At 48.1% G+C, this 21,609-nt stretch overlaps 1 protein-coding gene across 3 annotated transcripts in view; it reads right to left on the reverse strand.

Annotated features, from left to right (window-relative positions):
- TRPC1 (transient receptor potential cation channel subfamily C member 1) overlaps positions 1-21,609 on the reverse strand; it is a 394,953-nt gene that overhangs the window by 50,596 nt on the left and 322,748 nt on the right. For all 3 annotated transcript variants that reach the window (XM_063915992.1, XM_063915990.1, XM_063915991.1), the window contains one exon: positions 1,036-1,211. In XM_063915992.1, the coding sequence (XP_063772062.1) occupies positions 1,036-1,211 (176 nt within the window). The remainder of the gene's footprint in view (positions 1-1,035; positions 1,212-21,609) is intronic.

Raw genomic sequence — 21,609 nt, forward strand, 5'->3', positions numbered from 1 at the left:
TAAATTCGCCTTGCGACCGATCAACTCGGAATGAGGGCCCTTATACACAGCCTGAAGGTCATTTAATACAATATTTTTAATAACTTTGTGTATTAAACAAAGTTTGTGTATATTGAGCCATCAGAAAACAAAGGTTTCACTATCTCACTCTCACTCAAAAAATTCCCTATTTCGTAATATTTGAATATGGGATACTCAACCTGTATAGGGAAACGTCCTGGCCGTATTTCCAGCGTGTAGCACTCGCCCTTACTGTAGTCGCATTACGCCTGTCCATACCTATTTCGCCTCTCCATTCGCATTCTAGTACACTATAATGCACTAATATGTATAAATAAACACACATTATACACACACACGTGTGTGTGTGTGTGTGTGTGTGTGTGTGTGTGTGTGTGTGTGTGTGTGTGTGTGTGTGTGTGTGTGTGTGTGTGTGTGTGTATAGTATAAATGACTGAGAGGGTACTCAGTTATATATATTAGCTAATATTAATGCTTATAGCAATTTTATTGTTCATACAGAACACCTTATTACAATTTTATTTCTTATATTTCAAGACTTCAGAGTAAATTCTCTGAAATGTGCCACCTCAATGTTTGCTGGTGCATATCCCAATAGAGTACAGGGGTAAATTTACTAAGATAGGAGTTCTATTTAAGATGGGATGTTGCCCATAGCAACCAATCAGATTCCAGGTATTATCTTCTAGAAGGTGCTAGATAAGTGAGAAGTAGAATCTGATTGGTTGCTAGGGGTAACATCCCATCTTAAATAGAACTCCCATCTTAGTAAATTTACCTCCAGGTGTACATTACAATAGAGTACAGTAATTAGCGACATTATTGGCAGTAATCTGGCAGGCACTGTGTATCTATCGCTTAGGACTTAATCTCACCAAAAGTTTTCTCACGTGAATGCAATTAATCAACAGGGGAGATGGCAAAGTCTTAGTTAAGGATTAACGTGCAACAATTTTTTAGATAGGCAATATTTAAAGAAAAAGAAAAAGAGTTGCCCATAGTTACAAAACTTACGAGTGGAAAGTGTCATTGCTCTGGCGCTCACAGAAGATCCCAACGCAGTCCTTCGGTTCATTGTTTTGGTATCCTTTGCCAAACAGCTGTGTCAGTCCAATTGTGAATGAGAAAAGCACAAGCAGGAACATACCCAAGAATTTTCCAAAATCTTGCAACATCTGACCCATAGAAATCTGCAAGAACCAATTTAACAATGAACATGTTATGATAAAGCAAAACAATCTTTTATTCACAGCTGTAGTGATTTGCTTTGAATAAAATGTGTCCGTTCATCTAAGTCTTACATTACAGTGTATTTGGCTTTCATTGACCTTCAGGATTTATTCACATAGGTAATTTGTACTTGAGACGCACTGAACAGAGACAAAACTGCACGTTACCATCTGCATTCTGTATTTGTGCTCCCTAGCTCTGTCATGATCAGTGGCAACTTGCATTACAATGGCTGAAATCTTTATTAAGTGATTGTGATGGCTTGGGGGCCCATTTATCAATGAACGTATTTGCAATGCGATCTACGTGCGATAAAATGCGCCCAGAATTGCATTGCAGAATGCGATTACTTTTGGGTGAATGTATCACCCGGCATAAGCAGGGACAGGTGCTCCAAAATGAGCCCATCTCTGCAATTTGCAGAGTGCGCATCCAGGCCTTTTGCGCATGCGCGGTCAGCCTCATCGCCATGCACATGGGCCATTTACGGCAGAACCCTGCCAGAACGACATCCAGCGAAGTGTAGCCCATAGGCTACAACAGGCTATCGTAGTCAGAAGATTGAAATATTGATACATTGGGCAGCATCGCATCCTCCATGGAAACCTATGGGGCATGCAGCTGTGGGCGGCAATAGAGGGTTCGCAGCAGGTATCATACATTACAGGGATACACAGTACATGCAGCTAGCCCCGAAAACGGGTGCAATAGTTTATTTGATTAAATACTGTTTAATTTTAAGGTCAATGGGTAGTGAGAATGGGATAGTAACAGGATCCCAGTGCTTAGGATGTCGACAGACCAACAGCAGGACCACAATGGCCAGTATCTCGACAACTTTTAGGTAGGTATGCTAACCCTGTTACTGTTTTGGAACTGCAGCCAATTGTGTAAGATCCCCAAAGCCAGCTAGAGGGTCTGATGCCTATAACAGCTGCCTGTTGTTCCCTTAGTGTTAGATGTACACACTGGGACTTAGGATGCCACCATGATTTAAACTTCAGCAGTAGGGTCTTACCCAATTAGCTGGAGACAACAGAGTACTGGCTGGAGCAATATACAGTAGGATACACGGTACTGGAACCTGATGGGTTAACCAGCAAAGTGAGGTAGAATTATTATGCACAGCTCAGTGATGGTGGTCGCTACTGCACGCAGGACTCAGGAACAAAGGAGTAATAACCAGGCAGTTGGTAAGCAGGAGAGACAGGGTACAGGTATGGTCAGGGGCGTAAGTTAATACCAGGCGCCCGGAGGCAAAATAAAAATGGTGATCCCCCCCCCCTTCCCCACACACACTCCTTGCTTTCACCAGCAACACCCCACGCCACAACAGGCAGGGACGATTTAAGGGTAACAGGGGCCTGGAGGCACATCCACAAACAGCCACATACAGAGCCGGATTAAGACTATGGGGGGCCCGGGGCACCTCTGACAGTGGGGCCCCTAATAAAGAGGCAGATAGAGGACTTATCCGAAAAAAAATATATATATTTCTTAGAGGGTGCGGCACTCAGGCTGAATAATAATAACACAAACACAACTTCAATCGCTTTGGACTCTATGGGGTCGATTCTATTCGGCAACTTAAGAATAGCGCCGGGAATTAGCTCCCGACGCTATTCAATTCAGCTCCAGTTAAGTCGGCGATGTCCCGTTCTCGCCGACTAAACAGGTTGAATTGTCGGGAGAACGGGCATTCTCCGACTTAACTCCCCGGCGCGAGGCTGATTCCCGACAGAATCAGCCTTGCGCCGGCTGCGAGGCAGCACTTTTGTCGGGTTTCTTCTCTCATCCCCCGGGGATGAGAGAAGAATTCCCGACAATTGCGGGTCACTAGCAGCTGAATTGAATAGCGTCAGGAGCTAATTCCCGGCGCTATTCTCAAATTGCCGAATTGAATCGACCCCTTTGTGTTATTATTCAGCCTGAGTGCCACACCCGCTAAGAAATAATTCTGCTATTACTGTGAAGGCACCAGTACAGTGTGTATAAATATATATATATATATAGTCAGACCCTAATTTACAGCAGCAGTGTAATTCAGCCAGGCTTACTTTTTGTTCTGCCCCTGACACAACAGGAGAGGGAGAGCTCATTTATCTCTGCCTCTCCTCCAAGCAGTTTGCAAGCTCGTACCTCCGCCTGCGCTGGCTCGGCTCCACGCATCGCCAGGGATCCCTTGCTTCTCCTTTCCGGCAGCCTGCGTGCCCAGCCAATGACTGAGCCGCAGGCTGCCTATTTCACGCAGTGGCGGTTCTTGCCACGGGCAAGCAGGACTTTTGCCCGGGGCGCCGCCTTCTGGAGGGCGCTGGCGCCATCCGGAGGGCGCCGCACCGTGGCAAGTTCCGCCACTGCTGCCCGCTGTGTCCCCCGTCCGCCTCCGCTGCCCGCTGCCGTCCCCGTCCTCGGCGCCTCCTGTGAAGGGAACTAGACGCTATGCGTCTAGTTTCCCTTCGTGGAGAGTAACTGCTGAGCGGTGCGCGATGACGTCATCGCGCACCGCACAGCAAAGGTCCTCTCCACGAAGGGAACTAGACGCATAGCGTCTAGTTTCTCTTCGTGGAGAGGACCTTTTGCTGTGCGGTGCGCGATGACGTCATCGCGCACCGCTCAGCATTCAAGCGGCGCTTTCAATGTACAGGGGGCGTGACTCACCACGCCCCCTGTATTAGGCCACGCCCCTTTCCTGCCCGGGGCGCTCTGCGCCCTTGAACCGGCCCTGATTTCACACAGTATTGGACAGCTGAGCCGTCGCTCTTACGAAAAAGCCTGGTAATTATAAATGCACAGGTTGCACCACTTGTCTGTATTTGGAAACAGGTGATTATATTTTGCATCCGCAATCAGGCCAACGCATTAAGATATCACATGTCTTAACGTGCACTAGTAGATTTGTAGTATATTGCTTGAGATGCCCGTGCGGGTTATATTACATTGGCAAAACTACCTGCCAATTTAAAGAAAGAATGACCCAGCACAGGAGTGCCATCAAACAGATATTAGAAGGTAAACAGATTGATCAGCCTGTGGCCAAACATTTTAAGGAATGTAGACACAATTTGTCCTCTTTGAGATATAAAATGTTGGATCATGTTCCTTTGTCTAAGCGAGGGGGAGATAGAGCAAGGCTGCTACTTCAGAGAGAGGCACGATGGATACACCTGTTAAACACGGTGTCTCCCTTTGGTTTAAATGAGTCACTATCCTTCAATTGCTTCTTATAAACCAGCCTTCCCTTTATAAATAAAGGTATGAACATCTGTAAGCAAAAAACATTCCTCTGTTTAAAGATTCAGGAACACAGTGGCATCACTTTATTGTTTAAACTTTGTTTTAACTTTGTTTAACTATGATCAGCAAGAATTTTTTTACTGCTACATATAAGTGTTATTAAAGTGACCTTAGCATAGTTATTATGCCGATGCACATCATGCTTTATGATATTTTAACATTGTATCCGGAACTCTTCATGTATCTTGTAGATGTTTCTATGGTGATGGTGTACACAGTGGCCGGGAAGCGTCATCATCTGGGCAGACTTGTCAGTGTGAGATGACGTGACCGGATATCCGCTTCCGGGGCTCCGGAGATTTTGCACGTGTGGTGATTTGTATGTGTATAAAGGTATGTTTTTTGTATGATGTATATTGCTTCTGATGAAGGTTTGAATAAACCGAAACGTAAAGCGCTAGAAGGCTCCTGTGGTCATTTAGCTTCTGAAAAGTCCGTGAGTGCCGCCTATCCCGGTTTTGTATATATATATATAGATATATATATATATACACACATACATACACATAAAGCCCCTCACATATTGCCATACGCACACACACACACACACACACACACACACACACACATGCAGATACACACACATATGCAGATACACACACAGCCACATATACACACACACATTGCTACCCACAGTATAAACACACATCACACACAACACTAATCTAAGCGCCATGCCTGAGTCCAGTGCGTGCCCTCCTTTATGTACTATCACTGCCCCGGCGCTTTTCCCCGTCAGTCCCCTCTCCCAATCTTACATGTTCATCCCCGAGGCACTGCTAACTTGAGCTGCAGCAGCGGCAGGTGAGAGGGGAAGGGGGATCTGCGCTGGAGGTGGACAGCAGGGTTGTGTGCAGGCGGGTGCACCGCTTGTCAGCGCCGGGAAGCCCCGCCTCCTCCGCTACTGCTGAGCTAACGGGTGCTGGCGCTGAATGTATAAATATAGCAGATGGGCAGAGCACCGGAGGCAATGGAGAGGTCAGCGTGCCCCTCCAGAGCAGGCGCCCGGCGGCATCCGACTCCATTGTCTCCAGAACTTCCGCCACTGGGTATGGTAGACAAACAAGAAATAGCAGGCAGAGTATTTGCGGGAACTAGGCAGGGTATTCTATGGACAGGCAGGGTATCCACAGAATCCTGAGACAAAGACCAGTGACTTACACACAAGGTTTAATCTATAACTGGCAAAGATCAGGAAGAGTAACCAATAGGAGCAACAGGAACATCCAGCTCAGACTGACTGATCAATATTCCACAGCTGCATCACAGTACGTAGTCCCAACTTCCTGTTTTCACTAAGTAACCAGCAACAGCATAGCTGCCTGGTGTTCCGGTTGCTCAGCAGCCAGCGGGGACTGTCGGCTCAACATTCAACTAAGCAACACGGTGCAAGAAACCAAGGGTTAGGTGCTGTTGTAGGGAGTATAGAGTATAGAGTAGATGATTAGTAAGGGAACGAAAAGGGTTCTTCACAGTAAGAGCAGTAAGGATTTGGAATTCTCTGCCAGAGAAGGTAGTAATAGTGGACTCAGTCAATATGTTTAAAAATGGATTAGATAAATTCCTAACTGAAAGAAATATCCAAGGATATAGCATCTAAATGAAATAAAATTTTATAATACAGGTTGAACTCGATGGACTTTTTGTCTCTTTTCAACCTCATCAACTATGTAAGGGGAGAGGGCCCTGCTCATGAGAGCTTACATTCTGAAGGGAGGGGCAGACAGACAGGGGTGATACAGATGGGATAGAGGTGAGCATGGAACAGAGGGTTAGGATGAGAGATGGCTGGGGATAAAGAAGTGGGTCTTGAGAACCCATTTAACGTTTCGTAGAAAGGTGAAGATTCTGATAGCTAGAGGTAGAGAATTCTAGCAGTAGGGAGCAGCACATACAAAATCTTGGAGGTGGTAGAGGGAGAAAGTAATCAGTTGTCAAGCGAGACAGTGAAGAGGACATGTGAATGGAGATAAGAACAGAGATGTAAGTGAATGTAAGAAGCTTGAATTTAGTTCTGAAGGAGCAGAATAGGAAGATGGGCCGAGAGCAGCACTGGCCAGATAGGAGGAAGTTACAGTAGTCCAATTTGGAGATGACCAGTGAGTGGATGATGATATTTGTAGCATTCAGGGTAAGAAAGGGTCTGATCCTAGAAATATTTTTGAGATGGGAATGACCGGACTGCGCAAGGTACTGAATGTGTGGTTTGAAGGAGAGAGATGAGCCAAGGATAACTCCAAGACAGCATACTTGGGGGCTGGAGAAGATGGTTTTGCCATCAATAGATCCTGGAAGAGATAGCAGAAAGACAGTTGGCGATACGATTGAGGGGTATCCGGACTCCAGGTCGACACACCTTAGGTCGACATGTACAAAAGGTCGACATGGACAAAAGGTCGACAGGAACAAGGTCGACATGGAAAAGGTCGACATGAGTTTTTCACAATTTTTTTCTTTTTTGGAACCTTTTCATACTTAACGATCCACATGGACTACGATTGGAACGGTAATCTGTGCCGAGCGAAGCGGAGCGAAGGCACCATGCCCGAAGCATGGTGAGCGAAGCGAGCCATGCGAGGGGACGCGGTGCACTAATTGGGGTTCCCGGTCACTCTACGAAGAAAACGACACCAAAAAAACATAAAAAACCCATGTCGACCTTGTTCCTGTCGACCTTTTGTCCATGTCGACCTTTTTGTTGTCGACCTGGAGTCCCAGACCCCGATTGAGGAGAGAGGTGGAGAAGTCAGAAAAAGAAAGGTAGATCTGTATCAAAAGCACTGAGATGATATTGGATATACACGTGTCCTCCTTCGACTTGCACGTTTTCGCTGGCGCATGCGTATGTATCGCAGCAGCATTCGCCTGCAGCTTGCCATGACTAATAGTAGTATGCATTCTTATGTAAGCAGGTGCATGCGCACATGCCCACACACAGTCGCGGGCACAATAGTAATGGCAAAATGAGTCATATTTGCCGCGAGTAGATGTACAGTGCATCCGGAAAGTATTCACAGCGCTTCACTTTTTCCACACTTTATGTTACAGCCTTATTCCAAACTGGAATAAATTTATTTTTTCACTCAAAATTCTACACCCAATGCCCCATAATGACAACATGAAAATAGTATTTTGGTTACCTACCGGTAAATCCATTTCTCGTAGTCCATAGGGGACTATGCTGGGGTCCACATTAGTACCATGGGGTATAGACGGGTCCACCAGGAGCCATTGGCACTTTAAGAGTTTGAGAGTGTGGGCTCGCTCCTCCCTCTATGCCCCTCCTACCAGACTCTGTCTAGAAACTGCCTGAGGAGATGGACATCTTCGAGAGAAGGATTTAACACAGATAGTGGCGAGATTCATACCAGCTCACACACACAAGGCACATCAAGCTAACCAGCTTGAAAAACTCAGCAACTGCTGAAACATTACTTACCAAGTAACAATGCAGTACATAACTAAACAAAGTTGTACTGAACCAAATAACGGTTGTAGAAAAACTAAGAGCTGGGCGGGCGCCCAGCATCCTCTATGGACTTCGAGAAAAGGATTTACCGGTAGGTAACCAAAATCCAATTTTCTCTTACGTCCTAGAGGATGCTGGGGTCCACATTAGTACCATGGGGATGTACCAAAGCTCCCAGAACGGGAGGGAGAGCGTGGAGGCTCCTGCAGAACTGATTAACTGAATTTCAGATCATCGGAGGCCAAAGTATCGAACTTGTAAAACTTTGCAAACGTGTTAGACCCAGACCAAGTTGCAGCTCGGCAAAGTTGCACTGCCGAGACACCCTGGGCTGCCGCCCAGGAAGACCCCACCTTACGAGTAGAGTGGGCCTTAACAGATCTTGGACACGGCAGTCCTAGAATAAGCATGCTGGATAGTGAACCAAATCCAGTGAGAAATAGTCTGCTTAGAAGCAGGACACCCAATTTTCTCGGGATCATATAGGACAAACAGGAAGTCCGACTTTCTGTGACGAGAAGTTCTCTTCACATATATCTTCAGAGCCCTTACAACATCCAAGGACTTTGATGTGATTGAGGAGTCAGTAGCCACTGGCACCACAATCGGTTGGTTGATATGAAATGCCGACACAACCTTCAGAAGAAACTGCTGACGTGTCCGGAGCTCAGCTCTATCTTCGTGGATGATCAAGTAAGGGCTTTTACAGGATAAAGCCCCCAATTTGGACACGCGTCTAGCAGAAGCTAAGGCCAACAACGTGACCGTCTTCCATGTAAGAAATTTGACCTCAACCTCCTGTAGAGGCTCAAACCAATCCGACTGGAGGAACTGCAGCACCACGTTAAGGTCCCATGGAGCCGTAGGCAGTACAAAGGGAGGTTGGATGTGTAGAACTCCCTTCAAAAAAGTCTGAACCTCAGGGAGGGCAGCCAATTGTTTCTGGAAGAAGATGGAGAGGGACGAAATCTGGACCTTCACAGATCCCAACCTCAGGCCCATATCCACACCTGCCTGCAGGAAGAGGAGAAAACGTCCGAGTTGAAACTCCACCATGGGAAACTTCTTGAATTCACACCAAGAGACATATTTCTTCCAAATACAATGGTAATGTTTAGACGTTACCCCTTTCCTAGCCTGTATCAGGGTAGGAATGACCTTCTTCGGAGGGCCCTTCCAAGCAAGAATCAGGCGCTCAACTTCCATGCCGTCAAACGTAGCCATGGTAAGTCTTGATCGGTGAATGGCCCCTGCTGCAGCAGGTCCTCCCAAAGAGGAAGAGGCCTCGGTTCTTCTTGCAGTAGATTCAGAAGGTCCGCGTACCAAGCCCTTCTTGGCCAGTCTGGAGTAATGAGGATCGCTTGAACCCTTGTTCTCCTTATGAGCTTAAGGATTCTTGAGGTGAGTGGGAGTGGTGGAAACACGTACACTAACTGGAACACCCACGGAGACACCAGGGCGTCCACTGCCACTGCTTGTGGGTTCCTCGACCAGGAACAATAATGCCGAAGCTTCTTATTGAGACGAGAGGCCATCATGTCTATTTGGGGTAATCCCCAAAGGTCTGTTATTTCCTTGAATACCTCAGGATGGAGACCCCACTCCCCTGGATGGAGATCGTGTCTGCTGAGGAAGTCTGCTTCCCAGTTGTCTACTCCCGAAATGAAGATGGCTGACAGCGCCAACGCGTGTTTTCCTGTCCAGAGGAATATTCTTGTCAATCTCAGACATTGCCGCTCTGCTCTTCGTTCCGCCCTGTCGGTTTATGTAAGCCACTGTTGTTAGGTTGTCCGACTGCATATGAATGGCCCGATTTCTTAGAAGAGGGGCCGCCTGAAGAAGACCGTTGTAGATGGCTCTTAGTTCCAGGATGTTGATGGGCAGGCTGGCTTCCAGGCTTGACCACCGTCCTTGGAAAGTTACTCTTTGAGTGACTGCTCCACAGCTCGCATACGTGGTTAGAAGGACCCAATCCTGAATCCCGAACCTGCGGCCCTCCAGAAGGTGAGGTAGTTGTAACCACCAGAGGAGCGAAATACTGGCCTTTGGCGACAGACGAATTCTCTGGTGCACGTGGAGATGAGATCCCGATCACTTGTCCAGAAGATCCAGTTGGAAGGTACGAGTGTGAAACCTCCCGTACTGGAGAGCCTCGTAAGAGGCTACCATCTTTCCCAAAAGGCGAATGCATTGATGAACCGACACCCGGGCTTGCTTCAGGACATCCTGGTCCATAGTTTGTATTACCAACACCTTTTCCTGTGGAAGAAACACCTTCTGCACTTCCGTGTTCAGGATAATTCCCAGAAAGGACAACCACTGGGTTGGTTCCAAATGTGACTTTGGAAGGTTCAGAATCCAACCATGACTCTTGAGGAGGCGTGTTGTGAGAACAATGGAATGATGTTCACCCCTTGTTTGCGTAGGAGAACCATCATCTCTGCCATCACCTTGGTAAACACCCTTGGTGCTGTGGAGAGGCCAAATGGCAGGGCCTGGAACTGGAAATGACAGTCCAGCAATGCGAAGCGGAGATAAGCCTGATGCGGCAGCCATATCGGAATGTGGAGGTACGCATCCTTGATATCCAGGGATACCAGGAATTCCCCTTCTTCCAGACCTGATATCACCGCCCTCACAGACTCCATCTTGAACTTGAACTCCTTTAGAGAAGGGTTCAATGATTTTAGGTTCAGAATGGGCCTGACCGAACCATCCGGTTTCGGTACCACAAAAAGGTTTGAATAGTAACCTGTGGCCTGCGCAGGAGGAGGAACTGGCACAATGACCTGTGCCTCCACCAGCTTTTGGACAGCTTCTTGTAATACAGTGCTGTCTGCCAACAGAGCTGGCAAGCCTGATTTGAAAAAACGATGAGAAGGGAGACTTTGAAATTCCAGCCTGTATCCCTGGGACACAATATCTATCACCCAGGGATCCAGGCCGGACGATACCCAGACGTGACTGAATTGTCTGAGTCTCGCTTTTGTTCCTGGGAACCTGCAGCGGCAGGTTTCTTGGACTTCACTCGACCTCCCCTAAAGAAGGTATTGGACTGTTTGGCCTTTCTAGGCTTGTTAGGCCGAAAGGACTGTGTTGCAGATGAAGAGAAGGATTTCTTCGGAGCAGGTGCTGCTGAGGGAAGAAACAGAGACTTACCCGCTGTAGCCGTGGATATCCACGTGCTGTAGCCGTGGATATCCACGCGTCTAGAGCCTCCTAAAAGAGAGCCTGACCTGTATAGGTTAAGGACTCCACACTTTTTCTGGATTCCGCGTCGGCCGACCACTGGCACAGCCACAGTCCTCGACGAGCTGAAACAGACATGGAAGATATTCCCGCAGCCATGGAACCCAGGTCTTTCATGGATTCTACCATAAACCCTGCTGAATCATGTACGTTGCGTAAAAATAATGCAACATCATCCTTATCCATCGTATCCAAATCCTCAAGTAAGGTTGCCGACCACTTTACTATAGCCTTTGCAATCCATGCACTAGCAATAGTGGGACGTAATATGGCCCCTAAAGCAGTGTACATTGATTTAAGTGTGTTATCAATTTTCCGATCAGCCGGCTTCTTTAAGGCGGTAGATCCTGGAACAGGTAAAACCACCTTCTTTGAGAGTCTGGACACAGATGTGTCAGCAATCGGCGGGTTTTCCTATTTTTCTCTATCCTCCTCAGGGAAAGGAAACGCCACCTGTACCCGTTTAGGGATCTGGAATTTTTTCTCAGGGTTTTCCCATGTTTTCTCAAATATAGCATTCAATTCCTTTGACGCAGGGAAGGTTAGCGAGGCTTTTTTATTTTCAGTGAAAAAGGCCTCCTCAACCTTGTCAGGTGTGGTATCATTAATATTCAACACATCCCTGATAGATTCTATCATCAATTGTACCCCTTTTGCAAGAGATGCGGACCCCCACGACACATCCCCATCACCATCTGTGGTGTCAGAATCGGTATCCGTGTCGTCTTGTGTGACATGCACAAGCGCACGCTTATGGTAGTATATAACGGAGCGTCCTGAGGTACCAGAAACCGGCCATACTGCCATAGACTTCTGTAATACCCGGGTTGCAGATTCATTACTTGCAACCCTGTCAGAAATCTGAGAAATCCACGATTTGATAGAGGAAAACCACTCAGGCTCCCTTGCTGGTATCTGTGCTAAACCAGTGCTATCCTGATTACATGGAATGGGATCATCCTGGGAGGACAAATCCTCTGCAGCATATGACACAGTATCCCTGGACATAGCTAAAGGAGACCACCAAACACTCTACACACACACACACACACACACACACACACACACACACACACACACACACACACACACACACACACACACACACGTGAGGGCAGACAGAGTTTTCCCCCCAAGAATGGCAAGAGAGACACAGAGATTGGAGCCAACCCACACACAGCGCTTTTACCAAAGGGAGACCCATTATCAGCGCTGACTGTGCACCTTAATAGGACACACAGTCGTATTACAGCCTCCCCCTTCTTCTACAACCCCCTGGTACCGTTTACAGATAGCTGGAGTTGCTGTGGAGGGACCTGATTCTGCTTCTCAGCACTGCGCAGGCAGGAAAATGGCACTGAAACGCTGCTGAGTCCGCTCTGAGGAGAAGCTCCGCCCCCTTAATGGCGCTGTCTTCCTGCTCTTCATGAATTATACTGGCCTGAGGAATTAGTGCTGGCTGAGATCCGAGGACACCGACAGGCTTCTGGACCAGTGTAGAAGGTAAGCGCTGGCCCAGGGCGCCCATCACACCATGTACCGCTGAGCCTTCCAACTGCGCTCCCTCCCCGCTGCCCCCATCTTCACACCGGCCCCCCGCTTGCTAAGGGGGTCGGTGTCTCACTTGCCACTTCTTCAGCTCTGTAAGGGGGTGGTGGCATGCTGCTGGGGCGACCGATCCCCTGTGGCGGGGAGCGATCCGACCCTTCTGGTGCTCAGTGTCCAGTCAGTGGAGACAGTGGCTCAGACCCCGCAGGGCGGACACTGCTCCCCCCTTAGTCCCTCGCTGCAGGGAGGCTGTTGCCAGCTGTCTCTCTGTAAAATAATAAACTCTAAAAAATAACTTTACTAGAGAAACTCTGGATAGCTCCGCTAGCTGTAACCGGCTCCTCCGGGCACATTTTCTAAACTGAGTCTGGTAGGAGGGGCATAGAGGGAAGAGCCAGCCCACACTCTCAAACTCTTAAAGTGCCAATGGCTCCTGGTGGACCCGTCTATACCCCATGGTACTAATGTGGACCCCAGCATCCTCTAGGACATAAGAGAAAAAAGTTTTTTTTAGATTTTTGCAAATTAATAAAAAATAAAAAAACTAAGAAATCATATGTACATAAGTATTCACAGCCTTTGCTCAATACTTTGTTTATGTAGCTTTTGCAGTAATTACAGCCTCAAGTCTTTTTGAATATGATGCCACAAGCTTGGCACACCTATCTTTGGGCAGTTTCGCCCATTCCTCTTTGCAGCACCTCTCAAGCTCCATCAGGTTAGATGGGAAGCATTGGTGCACAGCCATTTTCAGATCTCTCCAGAGATGTTCAATAGGATTCAAGTCTAGGCTCTGGCTGGGCCACTCAAGGACATTCACAGAGCTGTTCTTAAGCCACTCCTTTGATATATTGTCTGTGTACTTAGGGTAGTTGTCCTGCTGAAAGATGAACCGTTGCCCCAGTCTGAGGTCAAGAGCGCTCTGGAGCAGGGTTTCATCCAGGATTGCTGCATTCATCTTTCCCTCTATCCTGACAAGTCTCCCAGTTCCTGCCACTGAAAAACATCCCCACAGCATGATGCTGCCACGACCATGCTTCACTGTAGGGATGGTATTGGCCTGGTGATGAGCGGTGCCTGGTTTCCTCCAGACATGACGCTTGGCATTCACGTCAGATAGTTCAATATTTGTCTCATCAGACAAGAGAATTTTGTTTCTCATGGTCTGAGAGTCCTTCAGGTGCATTTTGGCAAACTCCAGATGGGCTGCCATGTGCTTTTTACTAAGGAGTGGCTTCCATCTGGCCACTCTACTATACAGGCCTGATTGGTGGATTGCTGCAGAAATGGTTGTCCTTCTGGAAGGTTCTCCTCTCTCCACAGAGGAATGCTGTAGCTCTGACAGAGTGACCATCAGGTTATTGGTCACCTCCCTGACTAGGGCCCTTCTCCCTCGATCGTTCAGTTTAGACGGCCGACCAGCTCTAGGAAGAGTCCTGGTGGTTCTGAACTTCTTCCATTTCCAGATGATGGAGGCCACTGTGTTCATCGGGACCTTCAAAGCAGCAGATATTTTTCTGTACCCTTCCCCAGATTTATACCTCGAGACAATCCTGTCTTGGAGGTCTACAGACAATTCCTTTGACTTCATTCTTGGTTTGTGCTCAGACATGCACTGTCAAGTGTGGGACCTTATATAGACAGGTGTGTGCCTTTCCAAATCATGTCCAATCAACTGAATTTACCACAGGTGGACTCCAATTAAGCTGTAGGAACATCTCAAGGATGATCAATGGAAACAGGATGCACCTGAGCTCAACTTTGAGCTTTATGGCAAAGGCTGTGAATACTTATGTACATGTGATTTCTTAGTTTTTTATTTTTAATAAATTTGCAAAAATCCCCCCCCCCCAATTTTTTTTACGTTGTCATTATGGGATACTGGGGTTCATTCCAAGTTGATCACTAGCTGCCGTTTTCCGCAGCGCAGCAATCAGTTAAAAAACTGCAAATCTGCGCATGCGTATGCACCGCAATGCGTACGCGTGACGTACGGGTACATTGAGCATCGTGTTTTTGCACAGGTTCTAGCGACGCTTTCAGTCGCACTGGCGGTCGCAAGAAGACTGACAGGAAGTGGGAGTTTCAGGGTGTCAACTGACCATTTTCTGGGAGTGTTTGGAAAAACGCAGGCGTGGCTGGGCGGGTATCTGACGTCATTACCGTGTCACTCGTCGCAGCTATCATCGCACAGGATAAGTAACTACAGGGCTGGTCTTGTTTTGCACAAAATGTGTTTGCAGGCGCACTGCTGCACAGGCGTTCGCACTCCTGCAAAGCAAAAAAACACTCCCCCGTGGGCGGGGACTATGCGTTTGCACGGCTGCTAAACACTGCTAGCGAGCGATCAACTCGGAATGAGGGCCATTGTGTGTAGAATTGTGATGAAAAAATGAATTTATGGGCATGGCCTAGCTTCGGAAGAGTGAGGACGCATCCTCTGTGCGCTCCAGCTCTCACCCTCCATAAACCTCTGCTATCGCTGCATAAACCCCTCCAATGGCAGGCTCCGGGCTCTCCCTGCCTCCCTGCGGCCTCCCGGACCCGGCCGCTGACAGCCACGGAGCCGGGGGACAGCTTGCTCTGTCCCTGCGGGTTGTGGCCTAGGCGGGCAGGAGATCCGGGACTGGAGTTTCGCGCGGGTTCCCAGCGTTCGCGCCGGACCCCTCCTGGCTTCCCCACTCGATCTGCCTGACCTGTCCGGAGCCTGCTGTCCTTTAAGGCTGCAAGGGGGATCCCCATCATGGCTGCACAAGGGGCTAACTGAGAGAGGAGGCAGCTCAGTGTATGACGCGGCGGCCATCTTGGATTTTGGGGACAAAGGCTGGAATAAGCTGTTTGCTCCTGTGTGAACCCCTGGATGACCCACATTGTGCCAGTACACAGTTTTGTGCAGCAAATGGCCTGCTAGTCGATACTACACTGGGCCCAGACCCTCAAGGTAAGGGAAACCCTCTGCCTGCATGCACTAAATACGGAGACCCACTGTGTCATCCCTTACACTCATTATATAGCGGCGTCCCCCTGTCCCTTGGCTGGTCCGGGATCTGGGGTGGCCTGTTGGACACTGGACAGCTGTGTCCCTCTCTGAGGAGCGGCATATACGGGTAGACGCAGATACATGGAGCTCTGATCGACAGTTAGCAGCACCTTTGGAGCGTATGGAGCGTCCTTCTGCATTTCATCTATGAGTCCTGCTTCTATGATAATGTGGTGATATCACCCACGTTCACCCATCGCTCTCTATACATCTTATAACACGCTGAGTTATTGTCTTATTATAATCGACCCGGTTACGCTATAACTTTATTTACGAATACAGAATATTGGGGCCTGCCTACATTTATCTCCCCACCATGCCTAAACCAAAGAAGGATAATCATGGGACCCCTAAAGTAAATTTCTTCAAGGCGAATCCCTCACCACCTTCAGCTTCATCCCAATCGACGGGATCGGACCTGTCTTTACAACTTTCAGCTCTGTCTAAACCATTTGATCCGCTGCGATCTCCATGGCTCAAAGTCTGTCTCAAGGAGACAATGCCCCCCTGATGGTAGGCCTGATGAAACAGCTCTTATCGTCATTTAAAACGGATATCTCCGCTGAATTAAAAAATGCCTTGCAGATACGCTAACAAAGTATCGATGACATTGGTCAGAGGACTGACCATTTGGAAAATAAATTTGAGGAAATTATTCAGTCACATAACGACCTGATCACATCCCATAATGCAATGCAAGTCGAAGTGGACTTCCTGAAAGCTAAAGTCGGAGATCTTGAGGATCGTTCCAGATGTAACAATGTCAAAATACGGGGGATACCGGAATCCGTTACTATCTCAGATCTGGAGGATCATGTCTTGGGTATATTTAAAAGTTTAGCCCCAGATATCCCTTCCACCAATCTACTGCTTGATTGAATTCACCGCCTACCTAAACCCCGCACCACCCTGTCAGATGCCCCTAGAGACACTATTATGCGTTTCCACTATTTTCATATTAAAGAGAAGATTTTACGCATCTCCAGATCCAAAGAGAAGGAACTGTCGGCCATGGGAAATCTCCAAATTTATGGTGATTTGTCGGCTGCTACTATAGCCAGACGCCGAATTTTTCTTCCGGTAACCAAGGCGCTCCAGAAGGAGGACATACCGTACCGATGGGGCTTCCCGACCAAACTCATCATCCGCTGCAACGGGTCAATGATGGCTGTCTCCTCACCAGAGGATGGCATTAAACTTTTGGTTAAATGGAACTTAGACACGATTTCTGCACCGGGCCCCAGACACTCCCCGGTGTCTCGGGACTGGTCGAAAGCCACATAAACAGCTGTATCCTTTATACCACACTGTTGATTTATCATTTTCTGTTTACCACAGTTTTGAATTCTATGTTCTGCTTGTATTACTTTAGTATGTCTAATGAGGGTGTCCGGGTCTCCATGTCTGTTGCGATTTCCAGTGACTTGCTACTCTGTAGTCTCGTCGGAGTTGGGGATGCGGGACTCCCTCAGAATAGTTTGAGTTGTCACATACTGTTTTGTTTACACATGTCTTGGTTACTGGTGTTGGGCATGTACACCGTCTCCACCTACCCATTCTCTTTTTTATATGTGACAGGTTGACCATTTAGAGTTTACGATATGTCTATCTATTTAATGTAACCAATGCTCAGTTGTTTGTTTGCTGTTTGGTTTGGTTCCTATAGAGAGCGATGGGGGCATGTTCTGTCTCCACGCCTACCAATGTGTCACCTACAGAGGTGGCCTCAGGTTAGAGTGCCGTATGGCACTTACTACTTTTTTGTTTTTGTTTTCCTTCGTTTTCTCCCCCCTTTGTTCCGACCCGACCCAAACCATTTACTTCTTCCACGAAAGTACATATCCTGCATGGTGTCCATAGGGCTATATAGGCCCGACTACATTCAGAGTACCACACAGGGGCGGAACTGTGGGAGGCAGTGGAGTCGGCTGCCGCCGGGCTCCTGACCACAAGGGGGCGCATCTCCTCCACTGTCTCCCGCAGCCTGAGAACTGCGCTGCTATTGTGGACGGAGGAGCAGTCACTGACACGGAAGCTGCCTCCTGTAGGGAGAGATGGCACTGGCTGCAGCTAGGGGGAGCTCCAGAGCACAGCTCCTCTTCTAGCCAGCCGAGGGAAGCTCTCTGCTCCGTCAGCCTGATGATGAAAGCCAAAGGTAGACACTGTGTGGGGGGTAGGGGAGAGGTGTATTTGGGGGGAAGCACTGTGTTTTGTGTGTGCTTGTTTTTAAGTGAGGTGTGTGTGTGTTTTTAATGAAAGTTGTGCATTCAAGTAAAAGGCATGTGTGTGAGTGATGTGTGTGTGTGTGTAAGTGAGAGACATGTGTATGTAAGTGAGAGGCATGTATGTGTGTGTAAGTGGGAGGCATGTGTATGTAAGAGAGACTTGTGTGTGTAAGTGAAAGAGACGTGTGTGTGTGTGTTTAAGTGAATGAGGCGTTTGTGTTTTTTTTATATATATATCTAGTGTTCACGCTAGGTGTCTGCACCTTTTTTTAGACAGATGAATCCCACCCTGCCCGTTTTTGTGCGCCCTACCAACCCGCCGTTTTCTGCCTGCCGTACCCCGCCACGCCGCCAGACCCAGCCGTGCGCCGCCGGACCCGGTAAGCACATGAGAGTCCCCCTGGGCTAAATTAACCTTGTAAGTATTTTGCAGCTGTAAACTTCAATCTCAGTGCTCTCTACCTGGTGCAGTGTGCCTCAGTGCTCTCTACCTGGTGCAGTGTGCCTCAGTGCTCTCTACCTGGTGCAGTGTGCCTCAGTGCTCTCTACCTGGTGCAGTGTGCCTCAGTGCTCTCTACCTGGTGCAGTGTGTCTCAGTGCTCTCTACCTGGTGCAGTGTGCCTCAGTGCTCTCTACCTGGTGCAGTGTGCCTCAGTGCTCTCTACCTGGTGCAGTGTGTCTCAGTGCTCTCTACCTGGTGCAGTGTGCCTCAGTGCTCTCTACCTGGTGCAGTGTGTCTCAGTGCTCTCTACCTGGTGCAGTGTGTCTCAGTGCTCTCTACCTGGTGCAGTGTGCCTCAGTGCTCTCTACCTGGTGCAGTGTGCCTCAGTGCTCTCTACCTGGTGCAGTGTGTCTCAGTGCTCTCTACCTGGTGCAGTGTGCCTCAGTGCTCTCTACCTGGTGCAGTGTGCCTCAGTGCTCTCTACCTGGTGCAGTGTGTCTCAGTGCTCTCTACCTGGTGCAGTGTGCCTCAGTGCTCTCTACCTGGTGCAGTGTGTCTCAGTGCTCTCTACCTGGTGCAGTGTGTCTCAGTGCTCTCTACCTGGTGCAGTGTGCCTCAGTGCTCTCTACCTGGTGCAGTGTGCCTCAGTGCTCTCTACCTGGTGCAGTGTGCCTCAGTGCTCTCTACCTGGTGCAGTGTGCCTCAGTGCTCTCTACCTGGTGCAGTGTGCCTCAGTGCTCTCTACCTGGTGCAGTGTGCCTCAGTGCTCTCTACCTGGTGCAATGTGTATAACGTCTCTATCTGTCGCAGTGTGTAGGAGGTTCTATCTGGTGCAATGTGTATTAGGTGCACCACCGTGTTGTAATAAAGTGTTTGGCCCCTATTATGAAACAACGCCGCTAGATTTTTGGAGCGCGCCTTCGGCGCGCACTGTCCATGTTTTGGCCCATAGGTATGGGAGCACCAAGCATTATAGTATGTACCTAAGTTTGCCCATCCCTCCCCGTGATCAGCACCCTGCCGTAAAAAAAATCCTACAGTGAACACTAATTATATCGGCACACCACTGCGCCAAAGCATCTCCATCGAGACCTGCTGGCGGGTGAGGGAGCACTGTAGGTGTACTATAATGGTATGCTGGTGTCTGTTTTATTGTAATAACTGACTTGGTGTGCGTCCACTTTGTATGTGTATCTATATTACTACTGGGAAAGGTACCTGAGCACGCTGCTACTGTTCACCCTTAGTGCCGGATAGCTACATATGGTATGTGTGTGTATGTGTATATGTAGGGGGGCACCAACATTTATCATGCCTCCGGGCGACTGGGACGAACTTACGCCACTGGTACCACACATATACTTTTGATGATCTCGGCCTATTTTTTGTGTATTGCCTACCTTCACGCTCCCTTAGATAATGGTTAATGTGATCTCTGTTAATGTAAAGGGTCTCAATTCACCGAATAAAAGGAAACTCGCATTGAGGCACTTTGCAAAGTTGAAAGCGCATGTTGTGGCAATTCAAGAGACACATTTCATGTCCTCCTCCCCTCCCCAGTTCTCTGATTATAAATTCCCTCTATGTTACACCTCAAATGGCCTAATAAAGAAAGCGGGAGTTGCCCTTTTGTTCTCCTCTGCATGTCAGTTTACATTAGAAAAGAGGACGTCTGACACAGAGGGTCGTTATTTGATTCTTAATGGTACATTGGATGATAAGCGAGTCACTCTAGCGGTGGTTTATGTACCTAACTCTAAATACCCTACAAACCGTTTGTTCAGGAGCGTTGTTGATCTTAGGCGAGTTTAATTTAGTATTGGATCCTCATATGGACAGATCCTCCCCGCTTCGTCCCAAGCGTAAGCCTACCGCTAGGGATCAATCATCTCAATTTAGGCGATTGTTGGATGAATACGACCACTATGATGTATGGAGGGCGAAAAACCCTTTGAACAGGGATTATACCTTCTATTCCCCAGTACGTAGCTCGCATTCTCGGATAGATATGGCCCTGTCGGATAAATGGTCCCTACAATCGATCCAGAGATCCACTATTATCCCTGTCTCTTGGTCAGACCATTCTGCCTTATCCCTCCGCTGGTGTTTACAGACGGCCACTATCTCCCATAGACAATGGCGCCTTGGCAGATATCTTTTAAATGACCCTTCTGTTACGGAAACTGTACTACCCGTGATACAAACACTCCTGGAGAAACAAATGTTTTTAATTATTGGTGTGCCCTGAAGGCGGTTGTTAGGGGTTCCTTTATACAGGCTGCCGCTAGACGACGAGCCGCCTACGATAAAAGGTTAAAAGCAGTAGAATCCCGCCTAGTAGATTTAGAAATCAAACTTAAATCGGCCCACCTCAGATAAGAAGATATATAAGGAACTACTTAAAACCCGAGAGGAGTGGAATACTTTGACACTTCAAGACATCCATAAAACCATGTTCAGACTGAAACAAAAATTTTATGTACAGGGGGACAAAGCCGGTAGGATGCTGGCCAGGAAGCTTAGAGGTAAAACGGCGCATGAACGCATTAAAGGGGATGTGAATCTGAGGGGTACCAAAGTTACGGACCCGTCGGACATAGCAAATGCTTTTGCTTCATTCTACTCCTCCTTATACAATCTAGGTGATGACCCTATGACCCCCCAACCGACCGCAGAGGGAATTGAGTCCTTTTTAGAGAAATTGTCCCTACCCTCCATAGACGTGACCACGCTTCGCGACTTGGAGAAACCGTGGTCAATAGATGAGATTGCTCGGGTTATCCGAGAACTACCCTCGGATAAAGTGCCAGGGCCAGACGGGTATGCTAACGATTTCTATAAGTGCTTTAGTGCGCAACTGGCTGGACCGTTACATTTGGTGTTTGAAGAAGCCTCCTCCAGGGGGACATTCCCGGCTGAAATGCTGGAAGCAAAAATAATAACTTTCCCCAAACCAGGGAAGAATCCCGCGATCTTGGCCAATTATCGCCCTGCTAAATTCCGATGTGAAACTGTATGCCAAGCTTATCGCTAATAGATTGGCGCCACTCCTTCCGACCTTGATCCACCCAGATCAGGTAGGATTTATTAG

This window comes from Pseudophryne corroboree, chromosome 4 (assembly GCF_028390025.1).
Source record: "Pseudophryne corroboree isolate aPseCor3 chromosome 4, aPseCor3.hap2, whole genome shotgun sequence".
Lineage (NCBI taxonomy): Eukaryota > Metazoa > Chordata > Amphibia > Anura > Myobatrachidae > Pseudophryne > Pseudophryne corroboree.